This window comes from Halichoeres trimaculatus, unplaced genomic scaffold, assembly GCF_033239565.1.
Source record: "Halichoeres trimaculatus isolate MK-OKI-2021-1 unplaced genomic scaffold, fHalTri1.1 fHalTri1_scaffold_15, whole genome shotgun sequence".
Classification (NCBI taxonomy): domain Eukaryota; kingdom Metazoa; phylum Chordata; class Actinopteri; order Labriformes; family Labridae; genus Halichoeres; species Halichoeres trimaculatus.
The window spans coordinates 20320283-20337655 of NW_027437193.1; the positions used below are offsets into that span (position 1 = coordinate 20320283).

The 17373-nt window shown below is 39.6% G+C and overlaps 1 protein-coding gene across 1 annotated transcript in view; it reads left to right on the forward strand.

The window, feature by feature from the left end:
- The window catches only part of gpr158b (G protein-coupled receptor 158b), a 122300-nt gene that overhangs the window by 51542 nt on the left and 53385 nt on the right, over positions 1 to 17373 (forward strand). Inside the window, exons 3-5 of the mRNA XM_074689386.1 lie at positions 1586 to 1688; positions 9098 to 9309; positions 13187 to 13255. Coding sequence (XP_074545487.1) covers positions 1586 to 1688; positions 9098 to 9309; positions 13187 to 13255 — 384 coding nt within the window. The remainder of the gene's footprint in view (positions 1 to 1585; positions 1689 to 9097; positions 9310 to 13186; positions 13256 to 17373) is intronic.

Below are 17373 nucleotides of genomic sequence, written 5' to 3' on the forward strand. Positions count from 1 at the left end.
AAACCATTTGAAAGTCAACTTTGCCGTGTGCTTTGGATCATTGTCCTGCTGGAAGGTTCAGCCACGTCTCATCTCCATCATCCTGGTGGATGGCAGCAGATTTATATAGAGAATTTCCCCAAACATGGCTCCATTCATTGCTCTGTCAATTATATGAAGTTTGCCAGTACCATGAGATGAGAAATAACCCCATGCAATGATGCTTCACCTCCAAACTTCACTGTTGGTTTAGTGTTTTTTGGGTGATTTGCAGTGCCATTTCTCCTCCAAACATGGTATGTAGTATGACAGCCCAAAAGTTCAATTTTGGTGTCATCTGACTAGACAACATTCTCCCAGTATTCTACAGGCTTGTCAAGATGCTGTTTAGCAAACTTTAAACCAGCTTCAACATGCTTTTTCTTGAGAATAGAGGCCATGGCAGTGGAGTGCATTGCCTATTGTTTTCTCTGTAACAATTGTACCTGCTGCCTCGAAGTCTCTCTGGAGTACTTTCAGGGTGGTCCTTGGCTCGTGAGTATTGCATCTTTGAAAATAAATGTAATGAGAAAAAAGTTGACGTGTTCAATACTTATTTTCCCACACTTTACGCAGGACATTCTCCACCTTTCAATAGAAAAGCTTACAAAGGAGGGGGATGGCACTGTTGTTGTTGGCAGGTCGTATGTCTGCAGACGAGTGGCATCAGAACATGCTTCTGCAAGACTGATGTGGTTGCACTCCCGAGTGACACCTGACCACATGGATAAGCTCAACTTTCTCATCAAGAATGAGCTGTTGGAAAACTGGACACTGAGTTACTGTGAGAAATATTTTTTTCTGTCCAGCTGTCACAGAAAACCCACATTTGGTAGTTTGAGCCTCAATATATATTATGATATATTCGCAGGGATTATTTTTATAAATTTGCTCCACATGTTCATGTTCAGTGTTTTAACGCTCAGTCAACAGCTATTTACACGTCATTTTCTTCTAAATGCATTGATCTCTACGGTGGAACTGCTTATCAGCCTCCAGGGTGCTCTCTGCTGCTCCACTCCTTTGAGGTTTGTTCAGTGGTACTACATGTAAATTGAAATATGCAACATTACTGTTTCTGTACACAACTCTTTTCATTCAAATATATTGAATAGCTCCATTTGAAGAGCTTTCTTATTTCCTTTTTTCATCATTTTAAGGAACATTAGGTTTTTGATTTTAGTTTGTAAAATTAACAAAAACAGTAATCTTTACAGAGACTTCAAAGTGCAGTGAATTCTCCAGTTGTTCACCTTCAACAATTCTTTGGTCACATAGAGGTTTATTACAAAAAAATCTCAGGACCCTCAATATCAGAGAGGATTTTTCCTCTACACTCTTTCTTGGTTGTGGAGTGAAGAGGCACACAGAGCTGTGGCTGAGTCACCATCTTGACTGATCATCTCTCTCCATCCTGTTGTTCCACAATTATGTGATTTCCTTTTTCAGCTTCTCGCTTCAGCCCCCGTACTGCTTCCTCCTGTGATTTCCAAGTTGATGACAAACAAAACAGAGAAACACTGTTTTTTTGTTTATCAGTTGTCTTTTTTGTGTGTTTTATCTGCAGTGCACTCCCATCGTGGGCCACGGATTCGTGTTGGACAAGTACAAGTGTCAGTGCAGGAGAGGATTCTACCATCCGAGCCGAGTGGCGCTCAATGGCTTTAAAAGTAGGTTAAAAGTCTCCTTTGTTATTTAAATACAAAATACAAAGAGCTGTCAGATCGACTCTTTGACTTGGTTTAACTGAAAACTTTGAGGACTTTTAGAAAAAAAGAGAAGATAAAAAGCTTCCACTGTTTTGTTGACAGCCTCACTTTGTTTGAAACTCCTCTCATCTTTGAATGTGGATCCTGGGGCAAGTGAGGTTGTGAACCAACAAACTTCAATCAAAGGATTGTGATTGTTCTTTATATGGAAATGTCGACTGTGTTTTTATTCTGAACCACAGGTGTCGCCTGGATCACAGACCTGTTGGTTTGAGTTTCTGTGTGCAAGCAGACATACTCCCTGACATTACAGTGGCACTAAAACTGATGGTTCATTGAGATTAGCAAGCTTTAAAAACACCCTTCTATTCTCAAGCTGAACATGATTACACATATTAAACACAGTTATCTTTCAAGTAAAACCTTGTACGGAAAGCAGACACAAATTTTAGCTAAAAATAATGACAACTTTCTGATACAGCCGGCAGATTTTAGATAGCTATGGTAGGCTAAGGCTAAAGCTAAAGAATTGGTCATCTGAGTTTTCATATTTTAAAAACAAAACTTAAAGTTACACTGTGAATATTTGGAGATATTTTAGGGGTTACAATCTAGACTGAAACACTCATTTCTTCACCCCTCCAGGACAACAAGCTCCTGTGACACGAGAAGCCCAGTTTGTACTTTTGCGTTGATCCTACGCTGCAGTGGCAGACGGGGTCATGACTACTGCATCTGTGTTGCTCCCCAATCCCAGTTGGGATTTGTGGTCTCTTTCTGTCTCTCAGTCATATCGCCTGTTTCTGCTTGCATTTTCATAGAAACTCCAAACAACTTCTGTTAAACCGGTGCTGAAACACGTTCCTGTTGATTGAGTTTCCACTCAAATGTCAAATGTAAAGAAGTAATCCTGCTCAGACGTCAGTTCTGGGCCCCTATAGAGTGTTTGCACTGATGTCACTGTTTGGGCAGTTACCCGGATATGCGGCCACATTGGAGGCACATGAACGTAAACACTGAATGGATGGAGATAGAAGTGTGTAGTGAAATAGGATTTAAGGATGTCTTGTCCGCCAATAAATGTGGAGAATCCACAAAGCACACCAAAACCTAAAGTGGAGGACTCAACCAGCAAGAAAACAAGAGATTTTGAAAAACTACGCCTAAATAAATGGGAGAGACCCATACGACCTGTATACGTCTTTATCATCACCTACACAAAGGTTTGAAAACATAGATGTTACTGCTATACTTTTTTTGGAAGAAGGGATCCATGTAATAAATTATGTTCTTGAGGGAGATGCTTGTTTTTTGGCACTCTGAAAAAGTTACCCGAAAGACTGAGTTTTACTTGTGAACTATTTATCACCATGAATTTCCTTTCTACTCAAAATTATACTCTGTCATTTTACTAAAGTGTGGTTTTAAAATGCTATGGGAGCAGAACATGACCTACCTGACAGGAAACGCCATGAACAGACTTGAATGTTGAGATTAATGACAGATTATTGCCTTGAAAGTTCTAGTGAAGCTTGGCTAGCCACAACGTTCTCCGTTCTTTGGACAACTGTTTGCACTCCTCATCCTAGTTTGCGATAATTGTTGATACTCAAAAGCATATGGAGTGTTATTTTCCCAGTCCAAATGATTAATGCAGAAAAATCGCTGCGATAATTTACCATTTTGTGTGACAATATATCTGCAAGCTCAATTCTGTTCTGTTGTAAGAGTACGTCCAACATGATCGAGCTTCAATTTATTACATCATGTGAAAACACTCTATACATGAGTGTCTGTGCCTGTGTTCTGAATGTTTTGGGACATTTCTGGGCAGACAGTAAGCGTGGTTTTATTGGGCAATCACAGTGCGCCCAGCGCGCACATGACTTTGCATGTTGATTAGTGAATGGAAGAAGCCATCTTGAGTGGCCACGATGGTGCTCATAGCATAAAGCAAAAAAATGACAACCAAAGTGAAATGAAACGCCAAACAGATAGAGCTTAGTGAAGCTTGGTTCGATTTTCATTCGCTTTCGGGAACTTGGAGAACATCACGAAAGTGATGTGAGTTGGCTTTCTGCTGACCAGGTATGTGTCAAATACCCGTGATTAGCTTGTGCCATCATGTCAAGTCACTTGCACGGCTCTCGAGTCTCTCCCATGTAGAAACGCGATGCTACAGGCGGTTGCTGGTCTAGTGAGTGTTCATGTAGTAACGGTCAGAGTCAGTTGGTGTGCGCTGCTACTCCAAGACATGTTCATGCATCTACTGTCTAAATACAACAACAAATATCACAGTTTGTCTGTTCTGTGCTACTGAAGAAATATGACAACAACAACAACAATAGCTGCTAATGGAAAGGTAAATGGACTTGCAAAGTTGTTTAGAGCACTTCTACACTCCTAGTCCTATTCATTCACACCACACCAAACCACACTTACAGCCTGCTGTGGTAGCTATCAGTATTAGATAATCATTCATACACATTCACATAGTGGGAACAATTTGGGACTCAGTGTCCTGATCAAGGACATTTCGGCATGCAACTATGAACAAATCCCAGGCCTTACATGAGAGATGACGGCCCTACCACTGAGCCAAAGTCTCCCTAAATGCAGACTTTTCTTTCAGTGCAATAACAGTGGTTGAAGTGGGTGATCTGTTTGCAGTTACAGACTGACTCTTAATGTTGTTAACAGTTACAGGTCTAATATTTGCATTCCTGATGATATCGGTAATAGTAGAAAGAGAAAACAGAGGTTGGAAGGATAGCTATTATATCAATTATCAGCAGCTGGAGTCTGGTGGGTCCACAGCAGCAGACCTAAGACCTTGTCTAAGCCTGATCCAGCCTTTACTTTTTTATTTTTATCAACAAGATTTAAAACAAATATAATCTGATAAAAAGAAGTTTGATATAAGTTTTAATTGCTGAACAGCATGTCTTACTTGAATGAAGGAAAAGATTCAGTTAGTTCTGCTAATATTTGGATGCAGCTCTTGCCGACATTTGGTCACCATCCAATAATGAAGTCAAATGATGGTGAAATCAAATTAATGAAAGAAGTTCCAGTCCTGAAGGTTCTGTTCCTAACCTTATTAGATTATTAAGATAGCCAATAACATGCCCTTTCCTTCTGCAGTGACCCCTGGCTTTCAGAGCAGCTGGTATCTGGGTATGCTAGTGATTCAAACCAAACTGCTTTCGACCAACTACTCAAGCTTTTAGGATACTCATTATCAGATCATGTCTTTGTGCGACAGCCTCCAAAGATGAAGTCCCTGTCAAACAAGAGGGGTTAATAGAATAGCTAATTCATATTTGCATTGTTGTTGATGAGGTATGGATTAATGTATTAATGTATGGATATGGCACAGCTGGACATCAACCCATTCTGCACTTTTCTGTTATTTCTTGTGGCCTTGTATACTCTTAATTTTACCCCCTGTCTGTGCTTTGGATCTGAATGTCTGAATTCTGACATGTTGACTGAGAGCACTCCAGTCTCCTCGGGCAGAGCGCTTTGCCCTGAGGAGCGAGATAATCAAGAAACTGTGTTGATTTTCATCCCAGCTCCGACAGCAGAGCGTCCCATGGGTCTAATGCTGGGGCTTTATTGTAATGCAGCGCGATGAGGTCAGCAGTCAAACGGCTCAGTCTGTCAAAACCTCATCTTCCAAAGCCCGTACAGACCCCTGTCATTAAAAATCACTGCAGCTCAGATTGGGTCATATTAGCTGGCGACCTGAAACCTGTCTGTTATTCCTCATGCATCCAAATACAGCAGGCAGGAAACAGATTTTGTTTTGTTCCCTAGCAACAGGCCAAAAGGACAGACATCAAAGGAGAGAAAGGATTGAATTGAGGGAGAAGAACAACCCCTGCAATAACAAACATGTTCCTTGAGATCTGAAGAAGGAGCTCCAGAAGCATGACATTTTTATTAAGATGTCAAAACTTAGTTTGTTGATGTTTGTAGAGAATTCATCCCGATGTGACATCCAATAAGTTGGTGGTGGATAAATGAATGGCAGATGGAGTAAGAGATGGATGGTTAGAAAGACAGATGGATTTGTCTTAAATGGATGAATGATGGATGGATGGGTAGATGGATGAATACACAGTTGGTTATGGATGTATGGATTAGGAATGCACCAATCGACTTCTGGTATCAGGTATCAGCCGACTCAGAAAGTTGGATTAGATATTTGTGACAAATTGCAGATTAGTAGGACAGATCTATTATGTGTTTACAAACATGTCCTATGATATCATCAGCCCCAGTAGGTATGTGCTGTTGCTTTGCAGAGCTCAAATATGAAGGACGATAACCACAGCATCTCAGCAGTTTAGAGGCCTTTCATGCCATGCTTGTTCAAAAACAACTCTGATGGTCAATATGTGCAAGTTTAATTTCTTTACTCTTTTATCCACTGCTGAAACTGTAATTTCTGTTAGTATCGGAGATTTATTTCCTTATAATCCTGTAAAATAACAATTCAGTTTAACATATTTATACACTATTTAAATTTACAAAGCTAGAAGAGCCTGAAGTTCCCAAAACACAATCCTCAGTCTCTGCCAACATCTGATACAGGGGAATTAATCTAAGGTAGGAAAGTTTATGAACTGATCAACTAATCGCTGAGTCCTATTCTAGTATCAAAATAACACATCCATGTGTTCACCAGTTTTCTGAAAGACAGGAGTCCAGGGCTGTTGTACAAACATATATTGAATTTTGACATTGTGTAAATAGCATGTTAATATCAATGGTGCAACTGGTGCAGCTGTAAAACAGGACGCCGTCAGAGACCCAAGAGGGAAGAAAAAAAAGGAGCCCTCTAGAATTGCCACAGGCCCCGGGTCAGACGCTCTGTTAAATGAGTGTTGGTACGGAGCTTTGGCTGCTGTCCGTGGTGCTGAAAGGCTGAAAGGCTGATTTTCAGAAATGTGTGTGGCCAGTTACCTGTGACATTAGCTCACATGGTGACAAGTCTCAAGTGACTGTGTATGTGTGTCTAATAAATGTGTGTGTTTGCACTTGTTTTTGGGTGGGATGATGTCGTGCTACTGTACCTCATCTTTTGTCTCTTTTTGAACGGCTTATGGTTAATCTTAAGACAACCCTTAGCAGAAGTCTCCAAAGCTTGAGCCATAGTTCAATGCAGTACAAATCAGAAGACAAAAAAACAGTGCAGTAAAATAAAGAAATAAGCTCATCCCTCAGTGCTAGTGTCTGACAGCATTATTAGTGAAGGTGAGCTCTGTAGCAGCTTCAAGCAGGGCAGGTAAAATTGAAACACTGTGTAATTACAGTTTAGTAAAAAAAAAAAAAAAAACAGAACAGAACCCCAGCAGCTGCTGCAGTCAAGACCAACAACTAGAGAAACATCTTTCTTTTTCTTGTGATCACTCCTCAGAGGTCATCACACAAGCTGCTGCACAATGTGACATCCGACCCCAAACAGAGAGGAGAGCAACTGAATGATTTCTCTCTTTCCTTCCACCAATTTATTCTACATGAATCATCCAGGCAGAGTGGATATAAAACAACACAATCAGGGCTCACACTCTACCTAGTCTTTGCATTGTACGTACCCATATCGCCATTCAAAAAGAGATATTCATCACTTGTTCAACACCATGAATGATGGACCCTGAAACCTCTCTGCAGGAGTATCCAGACTAAAAGAAGCACTTTTTAGTTTGAACCCTATCACTGAGCTGCATTTCAGAACAGCAGAGAGAAGTTTGACAGGAACTTTTTACAGATGTTGGATTTGTCTTGTTTACCAACACTGGAGTCTGGTACCTTCAAAAACTTGACAGGTGGAAACTAAACCCTTAAAATACCAATTATGAGAGTGTTTTAGGATGTTGCTGACAACTTTTATTTGTTTATTTTTTTAACTTTTATTAAAAAAAAAAGACTTCTTTTTTTATAGATACCAGCTCCAATATAAACAAGCAATGTGAGCTTGTGTGTCTCTCAATTGTACTAATTCCTGACTAACTTCCTTTATGTTGCCACTTTTGATTTTCATTACTCATACCACTCAGTTTTTAAAAAGACTGATGCGGTGTCTCAAATCAGATACTTACCTAAGTACACTTAAAGTACATGAAGTACACTACAAACACTTGTACTTGTGAGCGCAGTGCACAAATCTTACAGGGTAATGATGTCTCAAATCAAACACTGCCTTTACGTACTTAGACATGTCCAGTATCCCACACTTAACTTTTTGACCGTGTCAAGAAGTGTTACTGCTGAGAAATCTAAGTGCTCTATATTTCTGTACTGCCAGTGTGAACGCACTTATTCAAAATGGTTAGTGTAAGTGCAGAAGTACTCGATTTGACACAGCCTCAGTCTTGGCTGTGGATAACTGTCATGTGGTGTCTCCATGCAGTCATTGTTACTTCTTTGTTCCTTATTTGAAGTTTTTTATTTTATTTGAAAACTACCAAAAAACTCAGTACAAGTTTGTTTATAGCCTGTAATGATGTTTCTATATGATTTTTTTGTTACCTTCCTGTTTATTTTGTAATTCTTGGTTATCTATTAATTTGTTATTATAGGTTACACCCTGTTATTTTTGCTTTTCCCGCCTTAACCTTAAAGCATCCGATCCTCTTTTATGAATCAGCCTGGCCTGTTTATACTGTATACCCCTGTACTTCCATTAAGTCTACGACAGATCGCTTTTGTCATCTGAGTGTTAAGACTCTCTATCTTTGTCTTTTTTATGTTTGAGTCCATGATTTCTGGACTCCACTTTGATCTTTGGTTTTGGTTTAGTGGATTAGGCTGTGCTAGATTTATTTCCACCTTTGCTGAATCACTTGCTGTGTGTGACCCCTAAACAGCATTAATGTTTTTGACACATTATGGTGTTAAATTCGGGTTTCTGACAAGATGCATTCATATAGAACTAGAATGGGCTGAAAAGTAATCTTGACCCAGATTTTAATTTTCTTCATATGATACGACCATAATTACACAGACTGCAGTGATTTAGAGATTGGTGCCATTATATTATTTCCTCCACTCAGCCGTTATTCCCTCATCTGACTAATTAAAAGCAGATTTCTTGTGACTATCGTGATTGTTATTTATTGGACTCCTTTGAATCGATCAACAGAGAGTTGATGAAGAAGTCAGAGTGACAGATTAGCTCAAATTAGCTGCATTGATAATCCTTAAAAGCACTTCACTAAATCACCCCCCTGCTCCCAGCTGTGATATCATTAATAATCTTTTAAAAGCTTTCTTAATTTCCTAGAGGGGTGTGAATATCTGAAGTCTGCAGGAACACACAGTTTTGAGTTCCTGGTACATTAATAATCTGGTTCTCTCATCAGGTAAGGATCTGGGCTCAAACAGAGACGAGACCTCAGACATGTCCTCAAAGTGTCTGCCGTGTCGAGAGGGCTGTCCGTACTGCCGGGACGACACGCCCTGCCTGGTCCAGGAGGATGGAGCTCTGCGGCTCTCTGTGGCCTCTTTCCAGGGTCTGTGCATGGTGCTGGACCTGGCCAGCATGGTGGTGGTCTACCACTTCAGGAAGAACAAGGTGAGGGTTTGGTGCAGACACACTGAAGTCCATTAGAGTGGACCTGTAGGAGTGATGTTCTTAGATTGGTGAAATAGAAACAAGCAAAGAGAACTAAAGACTTTAATTTATGTTAAATTGGGACATGAATGAAGATCTTAGGTTCTCTTTCCTGCAGTGATACATCTGAAAATCTGTGGTTGATGGCTGGATGAAGCCACATGAAGCTCAGGGGCTTTCACTCAATCTGTGCTGAAAAAGATTTTATGCATTGAACTTGGGAAACCAGATGGCTTATTCTTACTGCAGCTCTCTAAATGGCAGTCTGAAGCCCCAGTACACCTGTTGAGAGAGAAATAGAGAGTGTCGAGAGAGAAAAGTCCAAAAAACAAAGTTACTTGACAACTGTGCAGGTGTTACCTATTTTTTTAGTTTGTGCCTTTAGTTCAAATATGTAGTAAAGAAACAACACATTAATTAATAAGTGGCAGAATTAAAACATATACCTGTAGTTCTCAAAATACTTTCTTGAACTCATGTCTTCAGTGTTATGCTTGCTTGTGATGCAGGAAAGTTTCAGCTCAAGACTGAGATATTGAGAGAGTCCATAATGAAGGTTGATGTTATTCTTTAATGCTCTATCTCTCTATGAATCACTTCTCTATTTATTGCATGAATACTGAACTTGAAAGTTTTTGTATAAAACAGTGTTGAAGTACTGGTTATGCTCGAGGAGTCAGAGGTCAGTCGTTGGGTAAACTTTCTATCTCCAATATAATCTCTGACTGAAGTATTGACACAGAGACGTTCAGTACCTGGCTTTTCTTCACATACTCAAGTGGCCATGTCAGGTGTCATAAGAGCACCAACCTTTAACAGGAAGCATTTTGTTTCTTTAATGTGAAACTGTAAAAACCATAGACTGTATATAGAGTGGACAGCGTGACTCAGCCATTTATCATTGTTCGGTTTTGAAGCCAAAATACCCCCGTCACAGGCGCAGCCATTCTACAGTTGTGCCGCCAGAGTCTGCGCAGTAGAGACTGTGAGGGATTCTGGGAGAATCTGAGTGGAGCTGGGTGACAAAAATATATATATTTTTTTCTTTCGAGAGTCTAATCACTTCTTGACTCTACCTCCTGACATTTTACAATCCCTGAAAAAAATACACAAGAACGGCATCTGTCAATCAACGTTAAACGTTACATTAAGCCTCATTTTTTAACCTTGTATAATAATGAAAATGAAACTTTTCAGAAACGAGAGGGCTTGAATACAAGACAGCCAAATTATATCTCCAAATCACCACAACAATCAGACGTGAGAAACATTTCTACGAGGAGTATTAATTTTTTAAAGTTTGACCACAGCCCATCTGGAATGGCTCAAAAGCCGGATTTTTGAACCGGTCCTGCAGCCAGCCACCAGGGGGAGCAGTTTTTGTGGAGACCTCACTTCTAGCCGAGCAAGCGGACGTCCATTTTTTTTACAGTCTATGGTAAAAACATGTGAGAGCACTTAGGGGCACAGTTTAAACAAAAGTATAAATTTAAATATAAACTTTACTGGAAAAACTTGACTCTTTAATTGTATACTTATAGGGAATTAGATTATAAATGGATATATGTACAAACCTTGATAGTGATTACAGAGCAGGAATAGAGCATTAAGATGGAAGGACTCAGTATCTTTAACTGGTCACAGTACATGAATTGATTCATTGTGCTTCCTAATTTGTCAGAATCAAAGCTCCTTTGCTCCACACTTACTGTGTGCAGTCAGCCAGTAGAAACAGTTACAAACAAGGTCATTAATCCCTAATTAATCCCAGTTCATACAATGATTTAATTATTCTATAACAAACCAGACTGTGTACAGTTTGCTTACCTTTCTGTTTTATGGTCCATGTTGTAACCATGGCTCCAGCAATAAGGACTCAGTTTAATTTTAATTACCATCCAGGTCTCTTTTAAGTATTCTCCCATTAGTTATGAAGCACTTTTGTCAGCACCCAAGAGTTTTCTTTTTTTCTCCACCCCTGGGACATGTGAAAACGTGCTCTTTCTACAATAATGTATATCTTGATCTTCTCGTTAACTTCACACAGCCTTTGACTCTGTTATAATACTTGTTAAAAAAAAAATGCCTTTAACTTCTTCCTTATGTCAGCTGGATTTTACTTTCCTTTTCAAAGTGACTTTTTAGAGTAACCACTATCAACTGTACGAGGACAAATCACCAAAAATGCAAAAACAAGTGTTTTTCTGACAAGAAGATTTTGTAATGTACTTTTACTGGTTGAAAACTGGCAAAAAAATGGTATTGGACTAGTGGGAAATCAGATCTGAACCTCTTAATCCTAATTTCAATGTTGTAATCCCAGTTGGTGCTCTCTGAGAGCAGATTGTCTTTTTAGCAGCTCTGAAACTGTTGAAATAAAACAGTATCAATCTACAGGGAACTATTGGAGTTGCTGGGTAGACTGTTTCATACCATATTTGCATCTCTTTGTAAAACACTGATGCCTTTTTAACTGGAGGAAGGCGAGGCGTCATGGATGCTGAATCTGTATCCAGCAGTGAAACAAATCCAATCAGGTTTTGCTGCAGAAAGCTGCTTCTCTGTTCACAGGTTCACCCAGTGAACAATTACACAGTAAGACAACTATGATGTACACTAATGTTGTATTACACAGAAGTGAGCAAATTTGCAATCTTTCTCTTACTTTGTTATGCTTTATTCTTAATGCTCACAGAACGATCATCATCCACCATGTATGCACCAGAGTCCACACAGCACTGAAGCAAAGGATAAAGGGAAATAGAGAATTCTCAAAGTGTAGGATAATCACAACCAGTCCTCAGGCAAAGCAGTGTTCAATTTCTCCCCTGTGTGTTATTTATAGATTATTGTGTTGTAGCCTCCGTATCTTCTACATTTCATCAGTTCACAAGAAACGTCCCTGGAGCTCTTTGGATTTGCATAAAAAAATCTTACAGGAGATAATGTGGGTAATTAAAACCAACCCTGAAAATGCTGGAGTCATGCACATTTCTGTTTCAGGGGAGATAGAGAAAGAAACAACAGATGTTTACCTCCTTTTTGTGACTGTTAAAAATAGAAACGCTTATTTGTGCATTTGCCTGAAGTGGCGGGGAAGCTGCAGCTTCAAGTCGTCCACAATGCTCAGCGTAAACACACTGCGACGTAGAATCTGGATCTGGAGGGTAACACAGATCACCATTTAGGTGCATGTGTATTATGTTTGATAATGTGATTTTTATGTTTTTTTGATATAACCTTCGACCAATCGACTCAAATGGAAAGGAAACATTTTTAAAAATCATTCAAATCTGTTTCACTTGGCTAAACACTGCACTATAAAATCAGCTTTATATTGGCTAGCAGAGCTAGCACCCCTAGCAAAACAATTTCATATTTTACTGATTATTCAATGTAGGCAGTGTTTAATTCAACTGGCACAGCCCAACACAACTTTATCTCTAGTTTCCTGACAGATACACTCAGTCGTCTTTGCTTGTTTACATGTTGAAGCATTGAAGCTTTTCCTAGCATCTAGAGCTACAGCCCCACCACTGAAGCTTAAACACAACATGTAGGCAGAATTTTGGCCCTAGACTTAATAGTTTGAACAACAGGATCAACTACCTGTCTAATTATTATTTTTTTAATTGTATGGATAAATGATTCAACAGACACATCTCCACTTATAAGAGACCTTTATGAGTTTAATGCATCATTATTTTGGGATTTTTGTTACAGCTTGGCCATGACTCTTTAAAAATCCTGTTTGAGCGTCATGTTTCCTGTAAAATCAACTAGCTTGTTTATTTATGGTTGTTTTTTTTTTGTTGTTTTTTTTTTTTTTTTTAATCAGAGCATCCGCACTTCTGGTCTGGTCCTTTTGGAAACCATCCTGGTCGGGGCTTTACTGCTCTACTTCCCGGTAAGTCTACCTCCTGACACTCACTGTTTACTGAGTCTGTCTGTTAATCCTTCAGCTTGTGCTTTGATCACATTAAATCTGTAAGATCTCAGTCCTGATTTAGAGGCACCAGTGGCTGCTGGTGGTAGGTGTGAGTCTGACTCACTATCGGACATAAAGGGGCAGCGCACAGGTCCTGAGCAGTCAGAAATAGCACATCATAGTCCATGTTATCTAATTGGTGTGATTGGAGGTTTTCCCAGAGTTTTAGATATGTATCTTGTTATTTCAAACACTTTATCTAAAGCTGTTTTGCCCACATACAAATGATAAGCTAGCGTGGTGGATTTCTTGTGAAGCTTTAAATAAAAGTTAAGGGGTTTGAATATGAGACCAACATAAACAGTTACTTTATTTAGCCATGATGGAGCTGAAAGAAACACATTTTTTTTTCTATTTAACTTCACTTTACAATCTAATTTAATCATGGATTTCATATCAGTACAAAAACTTCATCATCTTGTAAAAACCTTATTTTGAAATGTGTTGATCAAATTACAACAGAAAAGTGTCTGCACTTTAAAAACACAAGACATGAAAAGAATGAGATTTGCACAAGGCCGAGCAGAAAAGTCTGAAATCTGAAGAATGACTGTTAAATGATCCGTCACTCAGTGTCATTGTGTCCCTGTGAGCAGGAACGCTTTGTAAATGTTTCTAATCCAATGAAGGATATTGCAGCTTTTGCACTTGCTTAACTGCAGTAACAAGTCAAAAAAACGGTCTCTTTTTGTCTTCACAGAACACATGCAAAGGGTTAGACCTCATCACAGAGCAAACAGTGTCTCTGTGCTTCCATTCTTTGTTACATTTGTGCAGTCATTATGCAGAATGGTGATGAGTGAGTGACTGTTTAGATGAGCCGCTCTGTTTCACTCGCTGCAGGGAGGTAGAAACCCATATCACATCTGTTTAATCTGGCAGCTTTGTTCATACCAGTGAAGCACACTTCATACACAAGGCAGCGCAGTGTGCTTTACATAGAGACAGCACATCAGTTGATTAAACAATTGAAGATTTAAAAACTTCTCTTAGAAAATATGTAGAAATATGGGAAAATAATGGGAGAGAAGTGAGATTATGAAGCTGAAACCAAGTTTTGAAACCATCTTTGACAGGGGCCATGTTAGAAACACTGAATTCAGCCTGGCTTTTTTCCAGGATAGGGGCAGGGGCCCCAGCTGTTAGTCAAATCAGCCATAAACTTGTATGGGCAACACTTGTAAGTTTAACAACTTCATTAATAACCATTATGTAACAATTCACCCTGGTACAGCGTGCACTGTTGATGCTGGACAGATCCTCTTTTTTGGCCTGCTGTGGGTGTTTTAGCTAGGGATGCACCAGTTCCACTTTTAATCAAACCAAATACAAGTACTTACATTTGGGTACTCACTAGGGGTGTAACAGTACATGTATCCGTGCCGAAACGCTCCATAAGGCCGTTTGGTTCGGTACAGTGCTGCATTCGAACGAGTACAGAAAGTTTAAGTTAGCCGCTGCACATTAATATTCACATTAGTACGCGTCTATGATTGGCTGAGTACGGAAGGCGTTTTAATATCCATGAGGAAAGTGGTCTGTGATTCCTGCTTTGCGATCATGTGCATATCATGTGGACGTGATGTCTCACGGTAAGCCAATCAGAAGATGACTATTAAAGAGCTTCCGAAGCCACAGGAGCTTGTGTCTGACTTGGGCTGCTGCTAACGGCCAACCGGAGCTTGAAGATCCTCCCCCCTCACTGTATAATGGCAAGTTTTTGGTTTGATAAACATGCTAAACAAGCAAATGGTTTTGTGTTGTTCCATACTGTACTGAAAATGTACCGAGCCATGACCCTAAAACCAAGGTACGTACCGAACCGTGATTTTTGTGTACTGTTACACCCCTAGTACTCACTAAGTACTGGTCCAATTACTTAATTGTTAATCAACTCTTAATTCTCAATTAGTTGTTAAGTGACCTTAACAATATCTTTTTAATTTTTAGCGGATACTCGTCACTTTAAATGTCATTTAAACAAATGAAATGAAGACCTCAATGTAGCCGCGCCTGTTGCTGACATTTTAATTGTCAACATTAGATTTCCTTAATATAATGCAGAATGTTTAAAATGTCTAACTATTCTACAACCGGTGGTGACGGCGTTAGCTACACGTCTCTGAGCCAAAAGTCTCTCATTGACAGCCAGCTGCAGAGTGTGAGCAGCACAAGGCAGACTGGGTTGTCCAGCGTCACTCACGGTCTTGATCATGTGTCTGGCATCACTGGGAGTCTGCAGTGAACAGAGCTTTTCGGGATGCTCCATGTCCCAAGCATGTGATCAAACACACCCACTATCACTTGGTTTGTTCCCCGAAAAATGTTTAGCTTGTAAAAGGACTCACAGCAGAGTAAAGTCTTCATGAACCCTGTGTGCTGATCTGTCTATGAGAGGAAGTGTGCTTAGGCTGCTTCTCAAAGTATCCTTGGTGAACTGAACGCTGACACAACCTGCAGCAAGCTGGACATTTTTGCTCTCTTTTCCAGTGTTTGTAGCAGTGTCAGCTGTAGCTTTTTTTTGTAGCTAGTTTTAGAAAACTACAGTTCTACAGTTTCATTTAGCAGATGCTAAATCATCCCCCCAAAAAATAAGATGAGAGTATTTCTCACAGCGTGTTAATTGCAACATCTGCAAAAATGACCTCTCATGGCACGGCAGTACAGCTGCAATGATCCAGCACTTAAAAACGCAAACCTGTTTGGCTCATGGATGACAAGCTGGGGAGCTCAACAGCGATTTGGGGAGTTAGAAAACCCCATATACACTCCTTTAAATGTTGTAAGATGCATGGTATGTCTTTTAGGACTCATTTTGTCTTTTTATCAAATCGTCACTCCGTTTGAAAACCACAAGTTCATTAAGCTAACGTTAGCATTAGCATTAGCATTAGCATTAGCGTTAGCTGCTACAGATAGTGGTAGGGCAGGGGGGTTGTACTGTTGGACCTGCAGGTGGAAAGACTGAGGATTTTTATTTCTTTGTCTTTTTGGCCCATAAAGTTCTTAATCTGATGACATAACAATTTCTGATATTTTGCCCATACTGATGATTTTTTAAGTTACAATACATTCATGTCATTTGTCATACTTAATACATTTAGCATCTGGTCAGCTTAAACTATGTTCAAATATGTTGTTTCTTTTTGTATATATGTATGCAAACAATAGTCATTAACTAAAATAACAATGCATGTTTGATTTTGCAAATTTTACAATTATGCATTGTCATACTTTTTTTTTCCTGATTCATCGATTAATCATAGATATAATCGTCAGAGTAATCGATTACTAAAATAATCGTTAGTTGCAGTCCTAGACTTTATATTCTGAGAGGAGAGGTTGTAGTTTGGTTTTCCCCTCAGCATGCTTTACAAAGCACCTCTCAGTTTTCTAAATAAGTTTTTTTTGTGATTTTTGGTAACCTTGCCTCTTTCCCTAACTTAATATTTGCCACTCACTGTATGTTATCTTAACTGCTGTGTCATCACAGGCAAACCCTGTTCACCAGGCGAAAATAGAGACAAGTCTAGGTCATCATGGAGTGTGAATTCGCTGAATGTCCGTCAACAGCATCAAAAATGAATGCCCGTTTAAAGACTCAGATTGTATCTCTAAATAGAGGCACTGTTGAGCTTTTTAAATCATCTTATGTAAAATATCTTTTTTCTCACATAGAAATAGATGTTAGTACTCATGATTGAAACTCCACCTGCTGTGCCTTCAGTCACAGCTATCTGCTGTTTCATTACTGTACTACATTATACAGCACGGTGCCACATTTGAGATCCTCGTCTGGACTGAAGCTGAGACCTGGACCTCACAGTTGGTGGCATGAGTAGTTGGAGAGTGTCATCATATGTGTCTGTGTGTGTTTTCTAGCCTTTCTGTTGTCTGTATGAGTGAGCAGGTCCATGTGGGTGGCTGCCAGTGTGCATTGTTTGTGTGTGTGTGCGTGTGAGTGCGTGGATGTGTGTGTTTACACTTGTGCACACAGCCCACAGTGCACCTGGAATGCTGCGTCAGAAGCCCATCTT